The sequence below is a fragment of the Salvelinus fontinalis genome, chromosome 17, assembly GCF_029448725.1.
Source record: "Salvelinus fontinalis isolate EN_2023a chromosome 17, ASM2944872v1, whole genome shotgun sequence".
NCBI lineage: Eukaryota > Metazoa > Chordata > Actinopteri > Salmoniformes > Salmonidae > Salvelinus > Salvelinus fontinalis.
The window spans coordinates 32,935,375-32,953,125 of record NC_074681.1 but is presented as its reverse complement, the minus strand read 5'-3'; the positions used below and the strand labels follow the sequence as shown (position 1 = coordinate 32,953,125).

The 17,751-nt window shown below is 44.0% G+C and overlaps 1 protein-coding gene across 4 annotated transcripts in view; it reads right to left on the bottom strand.

The window, feature by feature from the left end:
• LOC129814180 (paired box protein Pax-3-like) overlaps positions 1–17,751 on the bottom strand; it is a 36,312-nt gene that overhangs the window by 11,539 nt on the left and 7,022 nt on the right. For all 4 annotated transcript variants that reach the window (XM_055867080.1, XM_055867077.1, XM_055867078.1 and 1 more), the window contains exon 5: positions 3,505–3,704. In XM_055867080.1, coding sequence (XP_055723055.1) covers positions 3,505–3,704 — 200 coding nt within the window. The remainder of the gene's footprint in view (positions 1–3,504; positions 3,705–17,751) is intronic.

Below are 17,751 nucleotides of genomic sequence, written 5' to 3'. Positions count from 1 at the left end.
GTCGGGGGGCGCGGAATATACAGTTGAAGTCGGAAGTTTACATACATCTTAGCCAAATACATTTAAACTTAGTTTTTCACAATTCCTGACATTTAATCTTAATAAAAATTCCATGTCTTAGGTCAGTTAGAATCACCACTTTATTTTAAGAATGTGAAAACTCAGAATAATAGTAGAGAAGGATTTATTTCAGCTTTCGTTTCTTTCATCACATTCCCAGTGGATCAGAAGTTTACATACACTCAATTATTATTTGGTAGCATTGCCTTTAATAAATCTTCTTAGGGCTAGGCCTCTTTTTCTCAATTTCTGTCTGAATGACAAGCCCAAAGTAAACTGCCTGTTGCTCAGACCCTGAAGCCAGGATATGCATATAATTGGTACCATTGGAAATAAAACACTTTGAAGTTTGTAGAACTGTTAAAATAATGTAGGAGAATATAACAAAATAGATATGGTAGAAGAAAATCCAAAGAAAAACAAACCAGTATTTTTTTTGAGAGAGACCATGCTCTTACAATGGCAAGTATAAGGGCATACTCAATTTTAGCTCCCAGGATGCAATTCATATGGCTTCCACATGGTGTCAGCAGTGTATGTTCAAGGTTTCAGACTTGTAAATTACAAAACGAATAAGAAATATCAGTTTTAGTACAGGGACACAGTCTTGGAAATTCGTGTTTAACTATTGATTACATTTTAGGGTATCTGAGGAGTAAATAGAAACATATTTTGACTTGTTGAAACAAAGTTTAGGTGTAGATTTTCGTATTCCTTTCTCTGCATGTTGAACGAGTGGATTTCTCAAATCGATGGCTCCAACTAAACTGACTTTTTGGGATATAAAGAAGAATTTACCTAACAAAACGACACCACATGTTATAGCTGGGACCCTTTGGATGACAAATCAGAGGACGATTTTCAAAAAGTAATTTAATCGCTATTTGTGAATTTATGAAACCTGTGCCGGTGGAAAAATATTTTGTGGGGCGCCATCCTCAAACAATCACATGGCATGCTTTCGCTGTAAAGCCTACTGTAAATAGGACAGTGCAGTTAGATTAACAAGAATTTAAGCTTGTAACCGATATAAGACACTTGTGTGTAGCTAAATGTTTAATATCCATAATTTGTATGATTATTTATTTGAATTGCGCACCCTACAGTTTCACCGGAAGTTGTCCCGCTAGCGGGGACGTCTAGCCCCCTAAGCCATTTTGCCACAACTTTGGAAGTATGATTGGGGTCATTGTCTATTTGGAAGACCCATTTGCGACCAAGCTTTAACTTCCTGACTGATGTCTTGAGATGTTGCTTCAATATATCTGCATAATTTTCCTGCCTCATGATGCCATCTATTATGTGAATTGCAACAGTCCGTCCTGCAGCAAAGCACCCCCACAACATGATCCTGCCACCCCCGTGCTTCACGGTTGGGATGGTGTTCTTCGGCTTGCAAGCCAGCCGCTTTTTCCTCCAAACATAACGATGGTCATTATGGCCAAACAGACATATTTTTGTTTCCTCAGACCAGAGGACATTTCTCCAAAAAGTACAATCTTTGTCCCCATGTGCAGTTGCAAACCGTAGTCTGGCTTTTTTATGGCGGTTTTGGAGCAGTGGCTTCTTCTTTGTTGAGCGGCCTTTCAGGTTATGTCGATATATGACTCGTTTTACTGTGGATATAGATACTTTTGTACGTTTTTCCTCCTGCATCTTCACAAGGTCCTTTGCTGTTGTTCTGGGACTGATTTGCACCTTTCGCACCAAAGTATGCTCTTCTCTAGGAGACAGAACGCGTCTCCTTCCTGATCGGTATGATGGCTGCGTCGTCCCATGGTGTTTATACTTGCGTACTTTTGTTTCTTCAGATGAACGTGGTACCTTTAGGCGTTTGGAAATTGCTCCCAAGGATGAATCAGACTTGTGGAGGTCTCCAATTTTTTCTGAGGTCTTGGCTGATTTATTTTGATTTTCCCATGATGTCAAGCAAAGAGGCACTGAGTTTGAAGGTAGGCCTTGAAATACATCCACAGGTACACCTCCTATTGACTCAATTTTTGTTAATTAGCCTATCAGAAGCTTCTTAAGCCATGACATCATTTTGGGGAATTTTCCAAGCTGTTTAAAGGCACAGTCAACTTAGTGTATGTAAACTTCTGACCCACTGCAATTGTGATACAGTGAATTATAAGTGAAATAATCTGTCTGTAAACATTTGTTGGAAAAATGACTTGTGTCATGCACGAAGTAGATGTCCTAACCGACTTGCCAAAACTATAGTTTGCTAACAAGAAATTTGTGGAGTGGTTGAAAAACAAGTTTTAATGACTCCAACCTAAGTGTGTGTAAACTTCCAATTTCAACTGTACTTTGAAATAATTCGAACACTGCAAATTGACGTCAAGAACCAAACAGTATTTGACAAAAACAAAATCATTTCAAATCTAGATCTCACTTGGATACAATGACATACATTATGCCTCTCTATTTATGTGTGGGGATATTGGGGAACAGATTTCCTCAATTAAAATCACTTTGAGCTGATTTCCTGTGGATTTTAGTCTTTTATGTCCAACACTGAAAATGATATACAAATGTATATATATATATATATATATTCTTTGTATTTTTTTGTTTTGAACACTTGGGGGCCTAAATAAAATGACCAGCCCATGGGTCACCTGTTGGGGAATCCTGACAAGCCCATAAACCAATGAAATCACTTTAATGGCTTAATAAAGAATTTCTAATTCTGGCTTCTTTTAGTTGCTTTTTATAGATATCTTTTTACAAAAGATGTCAAAAAAGGAAACTTTTATAACTGAGAATACAGTGAGGCCTGTGTTTGTGTGTGTGTGTGTGTGTGTGTGTGTGTGTGTGGGTGTGTGTGTGTGTGTGTGTGTGTGTGTGTGTGTGTGTGTGTGTGTGTGTGTGTGTGTGGTGTGTGTGTGTGTGTGTGTGTGTGTGTGTGTGTGCGCAATAGACATGCCTAAAGTGTGTGAGAATACAGTGGTGTGTGTGTGTGTGTGTGTGTGTGTGTGTGTGTGTGTGTGTGTGTGTGTGTGTGTGTGTGTGTGTGTGTGTGTGTGTGTGTGTGTGTGTACAGCTGACGTGACTGATGTCTGGAGGGGGTGAATGGCACCATGCCAGGCCAGTTTAACACCCATATTGCACATATCCCCAGGAATCTCCAGCCCAGCAGATCATAGAGCAGTCACAGACCAGATTGGGCCCCTGGGACTGTGGACAAAGACCTCCAGAATGTGTGTGTGTATGGGGCGGCAGGGGTTAAAGACATCCCAGTACAACTGGTGTCTGTTTGTGTGTGTGTGTGTGTGTGTGTGTGTGTGTGTGTGTGTGTGTGTGTGTGTGTGTGTGTGTGTGTGTCTGAGCATGTATGCATGCCTGCCTGCCCATGTGTGTGTATGTGCTTGCCCATGTTTGTGTACTTGTGTGTGTATGTCTGCATTCTTGCCTATGTGTGTATTGGTCTTCACTAACCTGAACTCTGGCTTCTGTGAGTTTGGCCCTCTGAGCTAGCTCTTCTCTGGTGTATATATCAGGGTAGTGTGTTCGTTCAAAGGCTCTCTCCAGCTCCTCCAGCTGCTCGGCTGAGAAGGTGGTCCTACTGCGACGCTGTTTCCTCTTCAGTGGCAGGCCCGGCTCCGAGTCCACGTCTGAACCCTCGTCTGAGTGGCTGGCTGCAAACACATAACAGATCATGGTTATTCTGATTGGCCGGTTATAAAAACGAAAAGGGAAAGCTGTTATTTTGAATGGAGGAGGGGGCAACAAACTGTATTTCTAAGACTTGGAATGTAAAGTAAACACTTGACCTTTATTAGAGAGACACACAGAAGCAACAGGTGTCAAAGACTTGGGATAAATCCTGCAATGTAATGTAATGACTAGGGCACAGAGTTTGACCTGGGTAGCTCCTGCGGTCAGAGAATAATATATCTAGTTCTCGCCCACTATGATGTGGCCTTAGGGCTTTCACAGGGTGGGATCACTTTAAATTGATTCTTAACACCCCCTTCTAAACATCACACAGGCCACAGTGGATCCTAAGGTGATCAAAAGAGAGCCCAGAGAGACCAGTAGTCTGTTTAAACATGGATTAAAGGAGTTGTATACCTGTTGGGCAAAGTAGGATATCGCCATTTTGGATGAAAAATGAATCCCAGATTGTGTCTTTTATCTGCTTGCTCAGTTGAGGGCTGCTGGACAGCGGGACAGAGAGACAGAAGGGACAGAAGAGACAGAAGGGACAGAAGGACATAGGGACAGAGGGATATAGAGAGAGACAGAGCGACAGAAGAATATAGAGAAAGACGGACGGACGGACGGACGGACGGAGGGATATAGAGACAGACAAACAGATGGAGGGATATAGAAACAGACAGACAGAGGGACAGAGGGATATAGAGGCAGACAGACAGAGGGACAGAGGGATATAGAGGCAGACAGACAGAGAGACGGAGAGGGCTTTTAAGGCCTAATTCAGCAGAAGAGTGGTGAATGAAGGCTTGAGGCTGGGAGACTGAAGGACTAAAGCAGCGTATGGGGGGAGGCTAGCTGTCTATTAAATAATGATTAGGGTCCTCAAACTAGCGTGACAGCCACCCATTGTCCACCATTATGTGTCTGCAATGCACTCGTCACACACACACACATAAACGTATACACACACACATGCATCTGTCTGCTGTGTCTAGGACCTCTGATTTCACGCGTTGCTTTTTCTCTATAACAATGTTTCCAACGCAGATGGCTACAGACAGAAAGGGTTAAATTCCATTCCCTTGAGCTCTTTGCCTGAGGGACCTTCTAATCATGAAGTCTGACAGAAGGTGGGACAGAGCTTTAAATAGGGGTCTGTCTGAGTCTGTGCTCGTATGTCTCATAGACCCAAACATCCACCTAAAAGCAGAGGCAAATCCAGTTTTATTGTAATGATAGTATTACCCATACCAAGACCACCTCATGTCTCTGTGAGGCATCAGAGAGGAGGAAAGAGGTGGAGAGAAAGAGAGAGAATATGGTGTGGATGCATGGTTAATGGAGGTAACCTCTCCTCTATGCTTCTCCTCTCTTCAGCTCTCTCTTTCTCCTCCCTCTCTCCTCCCTCTCTTCAGCTCTCCCTCTCTCCTCTCTCCTCTCCTCTCCAGATTTAGGTTTAATTAAAAGTAGAGAGCTAGGCAGGCAGGGGAGCGGGGCTCCCGTCTCCCCCGTCTCCTCAGTGCCAGCCTCTGGAGCCCAACAGGAAATGCTTGTGTTGGTTGCCAGTGAGAGCCCATCCAGGCATTACACAGGGATTTGAGCTCTGGGAATTCTGCTGTGGCTCCGGAACGCCGAAACAAGATTCCAACGCAGGGAAGAGCTCTTTATTAGATTCAGACCAGGGGCACCGGACAGAGCATTGAGAGCAAAGAAGCTCATGGGAGATTTGTTGGACGTGAAGAGTAAATATCCATCAGAGCAGAAAGTTTTGAGCCATGATTTGGAATACTGGTCTGGCTGGGACGTTTGTTTTACTTTGACAGCAATGTTGAGGAGAGGTATGGACAAGGCATCAACCCTAACTGAAAAACTGATCAAGTATAGTAAATATTTTTTTTCTGCAGGGAATTTTACATTAATTCTATTGGGATGCTATTATGTCCTAAACTATCAAATAGTCTCAAATTCTGCCCCCAAATTATTCTGCCCCAAATGCAACTACACGTGTTACTCAAAACATTCACAAAACAAGAAACTGATTAATTAAGCGATAAACAAGATAAAAACCAAACAAACCAATAAACAAATACACACATCATGGTCATTGCCATTTAAAAGAAAGAAGAAAGAGAGAAAATGAGACCAAAATAAAGCTGAAAACGAGCTGAGAAGAGCTGAGAGAAAAGCTCCCCTCCATCTCCATCTCTCTCTCTCTCTCTCTCTCTCTCTCTCTCTCTCTCTCTCTCTCTCTCTCTCTCTCTCTCTCTCACAAATAAATAATATATATAGAAACTGCTGGGGAAACACTACCTCTCGGCCTCTACTTTAATGAAAAATGACAGTGTTACTTTTGTCATCCTTTTGGCCCTCTTTCTCTCTCGTTCTCTCCATCTCTTTCTCTCCATCTCTTTCTCTTCCATCTCTCTCTTTGGGAGTGTTATGGCCCGGGTTCCTTTGTATGCCGGAGGGGAAAGGCCTGTGGCAGGGCTCTATTGGGCTGATTTCCACGCTCCATCTGTAGAATCCATCAGGGCTGCCCCGGCCCGCATTCAGGGCCCTGTCACCTGCCCAGCAGGGAGTGAGGGAATGGGGGTCTGGATGGGTGAGCGAGGCAAGGGGAGTGGTGGGGGCACAAAGAGGGCCAGAGAGGGGCCACTGGGGGCTGTAGAGGGGCACAGCAGGGAAGCACCCCCCCCCCCCAATCCCTCCCACCTTCCATCTATAGCCAGAGGGGCATGGGGGTTGGTGGGGGCATGGGGGTTGTGGAGTTGAGAAGATGAGGGGGGTGGGGGTAACTGAGATGGGAGCTGAATGCACCTGGAGAAGATAGGCAGAGGTGAAGGGGTGCTGCGGAGGGAACGAGAGAGAGAGAGAGAGAGAGAGAGAGAGAGAGAGAGAGAGAGAGAGAGAGAGAGAGAGAGAGAGAGAGAGAGAGAGAGAGAGAGAGAGAGAGAGAGAGAGACGAGAGAGAGAGAGAGAGAGAGAGAGAGAGAGAGAGAGAGAGAGAGAGAGAGAGGTAAAAGTGGGGTCGCTCTCTATTCTGCTCCACTCATTGTTAAAACTGTCCCTTCCACCACATCCATTTCCATCACTCCACTTCCCTCTTCCTCCCGCCGATACCGCTCACGTTTGAGTTTGAGAATACCAACCACGTTCCGATGCCGTGGCGGATCACAACGAGAGGGCAACATCGACGCAAACGCAGGAACCTAGAGCAACAGGGTTCCCACACATTCCCATCAACAAACAGGAGAAGAGGATACTGAACACACAAAGGGAGGCCTCGACCTCCTCACTTCAACACTCAAATCAAATGTTACGCTGGAGCTAAAGAGCCAGGGTGCTGAGAATACAAAATACTCCACAGTTTGGCTGTGCCTCTGACAATAATCTAAATGAACGTAAAAATGTATTATCTTCCCTGAGGAGGAAATTGGTTTTGCTGCTGAATTACCCACTAAAATAGACATTTAAACAAAGCAGGAGCAGGACGTGTCAGTAGATAAAGGATACATTGAATAAGGTTGACAGAGCAACACAGTAAAGATAGATAGATAGATTTCAACAGGTACGTAGTTTGTGTTAGACAGTGCTTCCCTCTCAAGCACGAAACACACCGAAAATCTCACTGCCGATAGATACTTATCACAGTTGCTAGAACAAAAGCGGTACCTGCTGGGTGCCAAACCAGTAGCGACAAACCTGACATTTCTACTTTTAGAATCGCAATGCAGTGGCCAACAACTTGACTTTGAGCCAATCAGAGAGCACGAATCCCCAAGTGGGGGAGCCAACAGGAGTGACAACAAAAAAGAAAAAATAGGGCATGAGCCAATCACAATTAATATGCAATTTAGGCTATGGGATGGTAGCTAGCTAAGTGCACAGATGCAATGCACACAACACTAAATACTTCCTTCAAGCTAGCTAACCACTGTAGCTAATATTTACATTATCATTAAATCACAATGGATTCGTTTCCATGAAAAACTACCTGTGTTAGCTGCCGAGTTAGCGCAGTGTCCTTAGCTAACTAGCGAGGTTGTGCCAGCTAGCGAATATGCTAACATTAGCTAGATATTTCAACATGTGGCTCTGGTCTGGCACTGGCAGTGTGGGATTATGTATTCAATTGTTTCTTCGTCATCTTACTAGGTAGTTATCTAGCTGTGGGCATCAAGTGCTTTCTACAAAATAGCAACATTAGCGAAGCTATCGAGCTTGTTAACATTGGAATCTAGACCATGAACTAAGCAACACATACGGACATGCATTGCCAAACAACGCTACTGCCACATTCTGGATTGGAGTATTTTAACAAGGCTGAGTGGCTGACGACTTCTAGGTCTTTGCTGTGTGAACACAAAAGGGATTTACTGCCAACACTGTTCAGAGGTGCTGAGTACTGTCGGCAGGCAACCGTTTGACAATCCTAACGGTGTGTCTGAGATTTTAAATAATTACAGTCTCTTAGATCGATGCATTGAGCACTTTTTGGTTATAAAGCCCTCTTGCATAAACTTCCGCCGTACCTTACTAAATTGTTAACCTTCAGACGTATAAGTTACCAGACCTGGACTCAGGGATCAATTTAATCTCCAATGAGTCTGCATGGTTTTTTATTTGAGCATCTCATGTGGAATCCTCTCCAAAAGTCCTTCAAGTTGGTGGAGTTGGTGCCTTTAGGCGGGCAATTCAGGCGGATGTCAGAGGGCCTATTTACTGAAGAATATGTTTGTTTCATATCATTGTGTTTTGCTTTTCGAGTTGTGTGTTCTTTTCATGTAATGTGTAATGATTGCGTATGTAGATACAGTTGAAGTCGGGAGTTTGCATACACTTATGTTGGAGTCATTAAAATTCGTTTTTCAACCACTCCACAAATTTCTTGTTTAACAAACTATAGTTTTGGCAAGTCGGTTAGGACATATGCTTTGTGCATGACACCAGTAATTTTTCCAACAGTTGTTTACAGACAGATTATTTCACGTATAATTCACTGCATCACAATTCCAGTGAGTCAGAAGAGTACATACACTAAGTTGACTGTGCCTTTAAACAGCTTGGAAAATTCCAGAAAATTATGTCATGGCTTCAGAAGCTTCTGATAGGCTAATTGACATAATTTGAGTCAATTGGAGGTGTACCTGTGGATGTATGTCAAGGCCTACCTTCAAACTCCGTGCCTCTTTGCTTGACATCATGGGAAAATCAAAATAAACAAGTCTGGTCCATCCTTGGGAGCAATTTCCAAACGCCTGAAGGTACCATGTTCATCTGTACAAACAATAGTACTCAAGTATAAATACCATGGGCCGTCATACCGCTCAGGAAGGAGACGCATTCTGTCTCCTAGAGATGAACGTACTTTGGTGCGAAAAGTGCAAATCAGTCCAAGAACAACAACAAAGGAACTTGTGAAGATGCTGGAGGAAACAGGTACAAAAATATCTATATCCACAGTAAAATGAGTCCTATATCGACATAACCTGAAAGGCCGCTCAGCAAGGAAGAAGCCACTGCTCCAAAACCGCCATAAAAAAGCCAGACTACAGTTTGCAACTGCACAAGGGGACAAAGATTGTACTTTTTGGAGAAATGTCCTCTGGTCTGATGAAACAAAAATAGAACTGTTTGGCCATAATGACCATCGTTATGTTTGGAGGAAAAAGGGGGAGTCTTGCAAGCAGAAGAACATCATCCCAACCGTGAAGCACAGACACGCCCAGCATCATGTTGTGGGGGTGCTTTGCTGCAGGAGGGACTGGTGCACTTCACAAAATAGATGGCATCATAGGAGAGAAATTATGTAGATATATTGAAGCAACATCTCAAGACGTCAGTCAGAAAGTTTAAACTTGGTCGCAAATGGGTCTTCCAAATGGACAATGACCACAAACATGCTTCCAAAGTTGTGGCAAAATGGCTTAAGGACAACAAAGTCAAGGTATTGGAGTGGCCATCACAAATCCTGACCTCAGCTCTGTCACAAGGAGTGGGACAAAATTCACCCAACTTATTGTGGGAAGCTTGTGGAAGGCTACCCGAAACGTTTGATCCAAGTTAAACAATTTAAAGGCAATGCTACCAAATATGAATTGAGTGTATGTAAACTTCTGGCCCACTGGGAATGTGATGAAAGAAATAAAAGCTGAAATAAATCATTCTCTGTACTATTATTCTGACATTTCACATTCTTAAAATAAAGTGGTGATCCTAACTGACCTAAAACAGGGAATTTTTTTACCAGGATTAAATGTCAGGAATTGTGAAAAACTGAGTTTAAATGTATTTGGCTAAGGTGTATATAAACTTCAGACTTCAACTGTATGTATAGTGTAATTGTTGTGTATTGACGTGTATACAGGGCTCATCTGTGAAAGAGACCGTGGTCTCAGCATGACTCTCTTCTTAAATAAAGGTTAAAAAAAAGTTGTATAAAAATGTATATGCCGTTCACACAGAAACCCGCGCTAACACATGCAGACACGCCCACATCGATTTACAGAGGACTGACATTGCCAAAAGCACACACACAAACCTTAACTAAACGAAATGGTTTATGGATCCAGGAAGCTGACAGGCATGGCACACACACAGAGATGTGAACCGTCAGACTGTCGCTGTCCATTACAATCACCTCTAGCAGAACTGTATTTAACAGTAGAGGAAAACCTCCACACAGACCAGACCTCAAATAGGGACTGACTGGGCTTGTTGACTGTGTAGAGTGCAGTGGCCAAGACACACCCTGGCAAGCATTCCCTCTCCACCCTACTCTGAGATGTTAACACGAGGAGACACATAATGCACACACATAGTGGCTGACACACACATACACACACACAGAGTCACGACTCGCCAATACACACACAAACACACACACACACACACACAATCACACACAAGCAAACACACCCGCACACAGAGTCGCCAATACACACACAAACACACACACACACACACACACACACACAATCACACACAAGCAAACACAAGCAAACACACCCGCACACAGAGTTGCCAATACACACACACAAATACAAAACACACAGTCACTAATACACACGCTCTGACTTTGCAATCTCAGCATAAAGACGTAGAAAGGGAGAGAAAGAGAGGGAGAGAGGGAGAGAGGAAGAAAAAGAGGCATATTGAAGGAGACTGATGGAGAAAGAGAAAAGAGATAGAGAAAGAGCCAGAAGGACTGAGCCGGATAGAAGGAGAGAGAGAATCCAGAAAGAGACAGAAAGCAACAGAAAAAGAGAGATACAGTAGGTCTAAATAGAGAGAAAGGGTTTAGAGAGAGGGCCATATGGGGCCGTTTATGACGGGGCTGGTCGTAGGGCCGGGCGGCCCTTCCTCTAGGGGCTCTTAATAGAGAGGGTAATTGAGCTGCTGACATGTGTTCCCCTGCACCCAAAACAAAAGGCAGAAGAGACAAATTAACTAGTTATTTGCACAGGGAAGTAGATCTGGCCCTTTCAGAGAGCAGGACTGGATGGCTGACTCACTGAATAAAACAGTACATCATCGCCATGGAGGCGTGACAGGGAAAAGCTAGGGCTAGACCCAGCAGATGCACACAGGGTATAATGGTTAACTGACAGCTTATGGCCCCAGCTGGAGTTAACAGTGTGGTGAGAAAAGGAGGAGAAAGAGGGGAGGATGGGGAGGAAGAGGGGAGCGGGGCCTGGCTCTCACTTGACTTGCTAAGGAGCCCCCAGGAGTCTGTTGCAGCTGCCTGGGAATGAGGGAGGTAGGGACGAAGGAGGAGGGATGGAGCAGGGATGGAGGGCGAGAGAGAGAGAGAGAGAGAGAGAGAGAGAGATGAGGAGAGAGCTGGAGAGAGAGAGAGAGAGAGAGAGAGAGAGAGAGAGAGAGAGAGAGAGAGAGAGAGAGAGAGAGAGAGAGAGAGAGAGAGAGAGAGAGAGAGAGAGAGAGAGAGAGAGAGAGAGAGAGAGAGAGAGAGAGAGAGAGCGATTGGAGAGCGGGCTGCGGAGATCACACACAAAGAGAGTCAGCGATATGACGTTAAAAAGATGTATCACTCTCTAATATAGCTGAAGTGGCAAAAAGCCCCAAACGGCCCTGTGCAGGGCATTATGTGGACCCAGTATGGGGCATCTTATTATTTAGTTCCAGTGGGGTGGAGTGAGGTGACAGTTTCACGGTGGCATTGCCACCCCCAGAGAAGGGACAAAGCAGTGTCACAGCACCCATGCAGGGCCACATGAACAGGCCAGTCTGCCGCTCCCTGCAGCACCGACCCACCCCGGCCCAGCCGCCCAAGCCACCCGCTCCCCAGGTGCATAACGGGCCTAGTGGGCCTACTCTCATAGCCTCACACCAAGCAACCACCAGCATCATTCCAATTCACTTTAGCTTTACACATCCATGCAATAATATCAGAAAAACCTACAAGATTCCTATAATATTGGATGTCTATGTAATATGTTCTATTAGCCCAGAGAAATAGAACGGGAGTCCATTAGCTGTCATGGTGAACTAAACATTATTCTAACCTTCTCTTCCTGACGAGGAGATAGTTTTAACAGGCAGTGACCCTAAGTCGCACTCTGACCCTGCCAAACTACACCCCCATGTACTATCATAAAGGGGAGGGGGGCAGGAGAGGAGCAGAGGTGGGCTGCTGACCCCTTTACAGGCCAACATCACCCCTCCACAAAAACTTCATAGGCAGTGAACGGCCAGAGAGTTCAACCACCGTGGCATTCCTAAGTTTCTCTTCTTTTCCATAACACATTCTCTAGGCTGTGACGTGTCTTTCTTTCTGTTTCTCCTTTTGCTGGTTAGTCTGTCTGTCCTGGTTTCTATATTTTAACCTTCTGATATTTTTTCAATTTAATAGGCGTATCTCATAGTGCTTGGATAATGTTTGCGTCTAATCGAGATGCACAAAGACGCGAAAACAAAAGCAGACCTTTTTCTTTTGCTCTTTTCCGTGAGAAAACACGGCTAAAAAGAGCAACGAAATGACTCCACCGTGTCCATTCCATTCTGCGCCGAACTAAACCGCTCTTAAAAAATAATAAAGAAGCAAGGCTAAACCAAGTTAAGTGATTGACAACGCTGTCTGGCTTTACTCAATTAACTATCTCATTGTATCGAAACCTTTTTTGCCAGAACTACCCTCGCCCCCTACCCCCCCCCCCCCCCCCCCCGACCTCATTCTCTCCAAACTCCTTTATCCTCCACCATCACAGAGTTTTGCTTAACTAATACTTCCAAGGAAATAGAGCGTTCTCCTTGACCTTGTATTGGCCACTCTTCTCTTCTCTCTTCTTCTCTCTTTCTCTTTCAGCCACTTCAAACTGTCTCTCTGGGCAGTGGGGAGAATGTGACGGGAGTCCATCAGTGACGAGAGGCAGGCCCAGGGCAGGACCCCGCTCCCTCACTTCAAAGTTGGCCTGCATTCATTAATTGTCCTTTGAATTAATATCACAGTCCTCACAATGCGGGTGCCAGCACAGAAAGAGGATTTAATGAAGCATAGAGCCTGTATTCACTTGCAGATAAACCAGTGTGGATTTTCTTGAGAGAGAGTCTTGAGAGTGATACTTTGACATAGGCTGAAGTAAATGTGGTGTGTATAGCCAGGGTGAGAGGAGATAAATAAGGGAGTGAATAGGGAGGGGGATGCTTTTGAATGCACCGCTAACATACACTACATGAGCAAAAGTATGTGGACACCTGCTCGTCGAACATCTCATTCCAAAATCATGGGCATTAATATGGAGTTGGTCCATCCTTTGCTGCTATAACAGCCTCCACTCCTCTGGGAAGGCTTTCCACTAGATGTTGGAACATTGCTATGGGGACTTGATTCCATTCAGCCACAAGAGCATTAGTGAGGTCGGGCACTGATGTTGGGAGATAAGGTCTGACTTGCTGTCGGTGTTCCAATTCATCCCAAAGATGTTCGGTGGGGTTGAGGTCAGGGTTCTGTGCAGGCCAGTTAAGTTGTTCCACACTGATCTCGACAAACGCATTTCTGTATGGACCTCACTTTGTACACAGGGGCATTGTCATGCTGAAACAGGAAAGGGTCTAGCCCAAACTTTTGCCACAAAGTTGGAAGCACAAAATCGTTTAGAATGTCATTGTATGCTGTAACATGAAGATTTCCCTTCACTGGAACTAAGTGGCCTAGCCCGAACCATGAAGAACAGCCCCAGACCATTATTCCTCCTCCACCAAACTTTACAGTTGGCACTGTGCATTGGGGCAGGTAGCGTTCTCCTAGAATCCGCCGAATCCAGATTTGTCTGTCGGACTGCCAGTTGGTGAAGCATGATTCATCACTCCAAAGAATGCGTTTCCACTGCTCCAGAATCCAATGGCGGCGAGCTTTACAACACTCCAGCCGACGCTTGGCATGGTGATCTTAGGCTTGTGTGGCGCTGCTCTGCCATGGAACCCCATTTCATGAAGCTCCCGACGAACAGTAATTGTGCTCACGTTGCTTCCAGAGGCAGTTTGGAACTCAGTAGTGAGTGTTGCAATCGAGGACAGACGGTTTTTACGTGCTATGAGCTTCAGCACTCAGCGGTCCCGTTTTGTGAGCTTGTGTGGCCTACCACTTCGCGGCTGAGACGTTGTTGCTCCATGACGTTTCCACTTAACAGCACTTACAGTTGACCGGGGCAGCTGCAACAGGGCAGAAATTTGACAAATTGACTTGTTGGAAAGGTGGCATCCTATGACAGTGCCACGTTGAGCTCTTCAGTGACTGATTAAAGAAGCAATAAAACTGGCCTTCTTTAGACTTGTTGAGTATCTGGAGCATCAGCATGTGTGGGTTCAATTACAGGCTCAAAATGGCCAGGAACAAATAACATTCTTCTGAAACTCTTTCTGAATAGAAAGAGGAGTGGGATGCCCTGGTGCACAACTAAGCAAGAGGACAAGTACATTAGAGTGTCTAGTTTGAGAAACAGATGCCTCACAAGTCCTCAACTGGCAGCTTCATGAAATAGTATCTGCAAAACACCAGTCTCAACGTCAACAGTGAAGAGGTGTCTCCGGGACGCTAGCCTTCTAGGCAGAGTTCCTCTGTCCAGTGTCTGTGTTCTTTTGCCCATCTTAATCTTTTATTTTTATTGGCCAGTCTGAGATATGACTTTTTCTTTGCATCTCTGCCTAGAAGGCCAGCATCCCGGAGTCGCCTCTTCACTGTTGACGTTGAGACGGGTGTTTTACGGGTACAACTTAATGAAGCTGCCAGTTGAGGACTTGTGAGGCGTCTGTTTCTCAAACTAGACACTCTAATGTACTTGTCCTCTTGCTCAGTTTTGCACCGGGGCCTCCCACTCCTCTTTCTATTCTGGTTAGAGCCAGTTTACGCTGTTCTGTGATAGAAGTAGTACACAGCGTTGTACTTCAGTTTCTTGGCAATTTCTTTCAAGGAATAGCCTTCATTTCTCAGAACAAGAATAGACTGACGAGTTTCAGGAGAAAGTTATTTGTTTCTGTCCATTTTGAGCCTGTAATCGAACCCACAAATGCTGATGCTCCAGATACTCAACAAGTATAAAGAAGGCCAGTTTTATTGCTTATTTAATCAAAACAACAGTTTTCAGCTGTGCTAACATAATTGCAAAAGGGTTTTCTAATGATCAATTAGCCTTTTAAAATGATAAACTTGGATTAACTAACACAACGTGTCATTGGAACACAGGAGTGATGGTTGCTGATAGTGGGCCTCTGTACATCAATGTAGATATTCCATTACAAATCAGCCGTTTCCAACTACAATAGTCATTTACAACATTAACAATTTCTACACTGTATTTCTGATCAATTTTATGTTATTTTAATGGACAAAAAAAATGCTTTTCTTTCAAAAACAAGGTCGTTTCCAAGTGACCCCAAACTTTTCAAACGTTAGTGTACATTCTCTAAGTATGCTAGACAGGAGAATCTGGACGTTGCTTACTTAATAGCTGAGCTTACGAGTTTATAAAATGGTTCGCAGGAAACGACAACACACTACAGAAGTCAAAAATAAGCTACAACTTCAAAGAAGTGAACTTTCATCTTAACTTGATCCAAAAAACACCAGGAAACATCCAAGTGGAAAAATTTAAGACCAAACACATAAGTTAATCAAAAATGTGTATGACACTAAACTGCCTCTATGTTTGACTACTTGGGATGACACCAAACACCAAATGATCTGGGATACATAATTTATTCATCTATTGGTGTTAATAAAAACTCTCAGCCCTGAATGAATTCTGATCGCTCCATCCAACATCAATCTCCTAGAAAGAGTTGCTATATTCCAGGTATTGTGAATTTGGGTTTCTGGTGTACAATACTGTCACAATACAGTTCCACTGGCCAAGTTAAGATGGGTTTATATAAGTAGTAATAACCCAGGCAGGGAGACAGCCAGTGTTTATATAAGTAGTAATAACCCAGGCAGAGAGACAGCCAGTGTGTATATAAGTAGTAATAACCCAGGCAGGGAGACAGCCAGTGTTTATATAAGTAGTAATAACCCAGGCAGGGAGACAGCCAGTGTTTATATAAGTAGTAATAACCCAGGCAGGGAGCCAGCCAGTGTTTATATAAGTAGTAATAACCCAGGCAGGGAGACAGCCAGTGTTTACATAAGTAGTAATAACCCAGGCAGGGAGACAGCCAGTGTTTACATAAGTAGTAATAACCCAGGCAGGGAGACAGCCAGTGTTAATATAAGTTGTAATAACCCAGGCAGGGAGACAGCCAGTGTTTACATAAGTAGTAATAACCCAGGCAGGGAGACAGCCAGTGTTTATATAAGTAGTAATAACCCAGGCAGGGAGACAGCCAGTGTTTATATAAGTAGTAATAACCCAGGCAGAGAGACAGCCAGTGTGTATATAAGTAGTAATAACCCAGGCAGAGAGACAGCCAGTGTGTATATAAGTTGTAATAACCCAGGCAGAGAGACAGCCAGTGTGTATATAAGTTGTAATAACCCAGGCAGGGAGACAGCCAGTGTGTATATAAGTAGTAATAACTCAGGCAGGGAGACAGCCAGTGTGTATATAAGTAGTAATAACCCAGGCAGAGAGACAGCCAGTGTTTATATAAGTAGTAATAACCCAGGCATGGAGACAGCCAGTGTGTATATAAGTAGTAATAACCCAGGCAGGGAGACAGCCAGTGTTTATATAAGTTGTAATAACCCAGGCAGGGAGACAGCCAGTGTGTATATAAGTAGTAATAACCCAGGCAGAGAGACAGCCAGTGTTTATATAAGTAGTAATAACCCAGGCATGGAGACAGCCAGTGTGTATATAAGTAGTAATAACCCAGGCAGGGAGACAGACAGTGTTTATATAAGTAGTAATAACCCAGGCAGAGAGACAGCCAGTGTGTATATAAGTAGTAATAACCCAGGCAGGGAGACAGCCAGTGTTAATATAAGTAGTAATAACCCAGGCAGGGAGACAGCCAGTGTTAATATAAGTAGTAATAACCCAGGCAGGGAGACAGCCAGTGTTTATATAAGTAGTAATAACCCAGGCAGGGAGACAGCCAGTGTTTATATAAGTAGTAATAACCCAGGCAGGGAGACAGCCAGTGTTAATATAAGTAGTAATAACCCAGGCAGGGAGACAGCCAGTGTTAATATAAGTAGTAATAACCCAGGCAGGGAGACAGCCAGTGTTAATATAAGTAGTAATAACCCAGGCAGGGAGACAGCCAGTGTTAATATAAGTAGTAATAACCCAGGCAGGGAGACAGCCAGTGTTTACATAAGTAGTAATAACCCAGGCAGGGAGACAGCCAGTGTTAATATAAGTAGTAATAATCCAGGCAGAAAGACAGCCAGTGTTTACATAAGTAGTAATAACCCAGGCAGGGAGACAGCCAGTGTTAATATAAGTAGTAATAACCCAGGCAGGGAGACAGCCAGTGTTTACATAAGTAGTAATAACCCAGGCAGGGAGACAGCCAGTGTTTACATAAGTAGTAATAACCCAGGCAGGGAGACAGCCAGTGTTTATA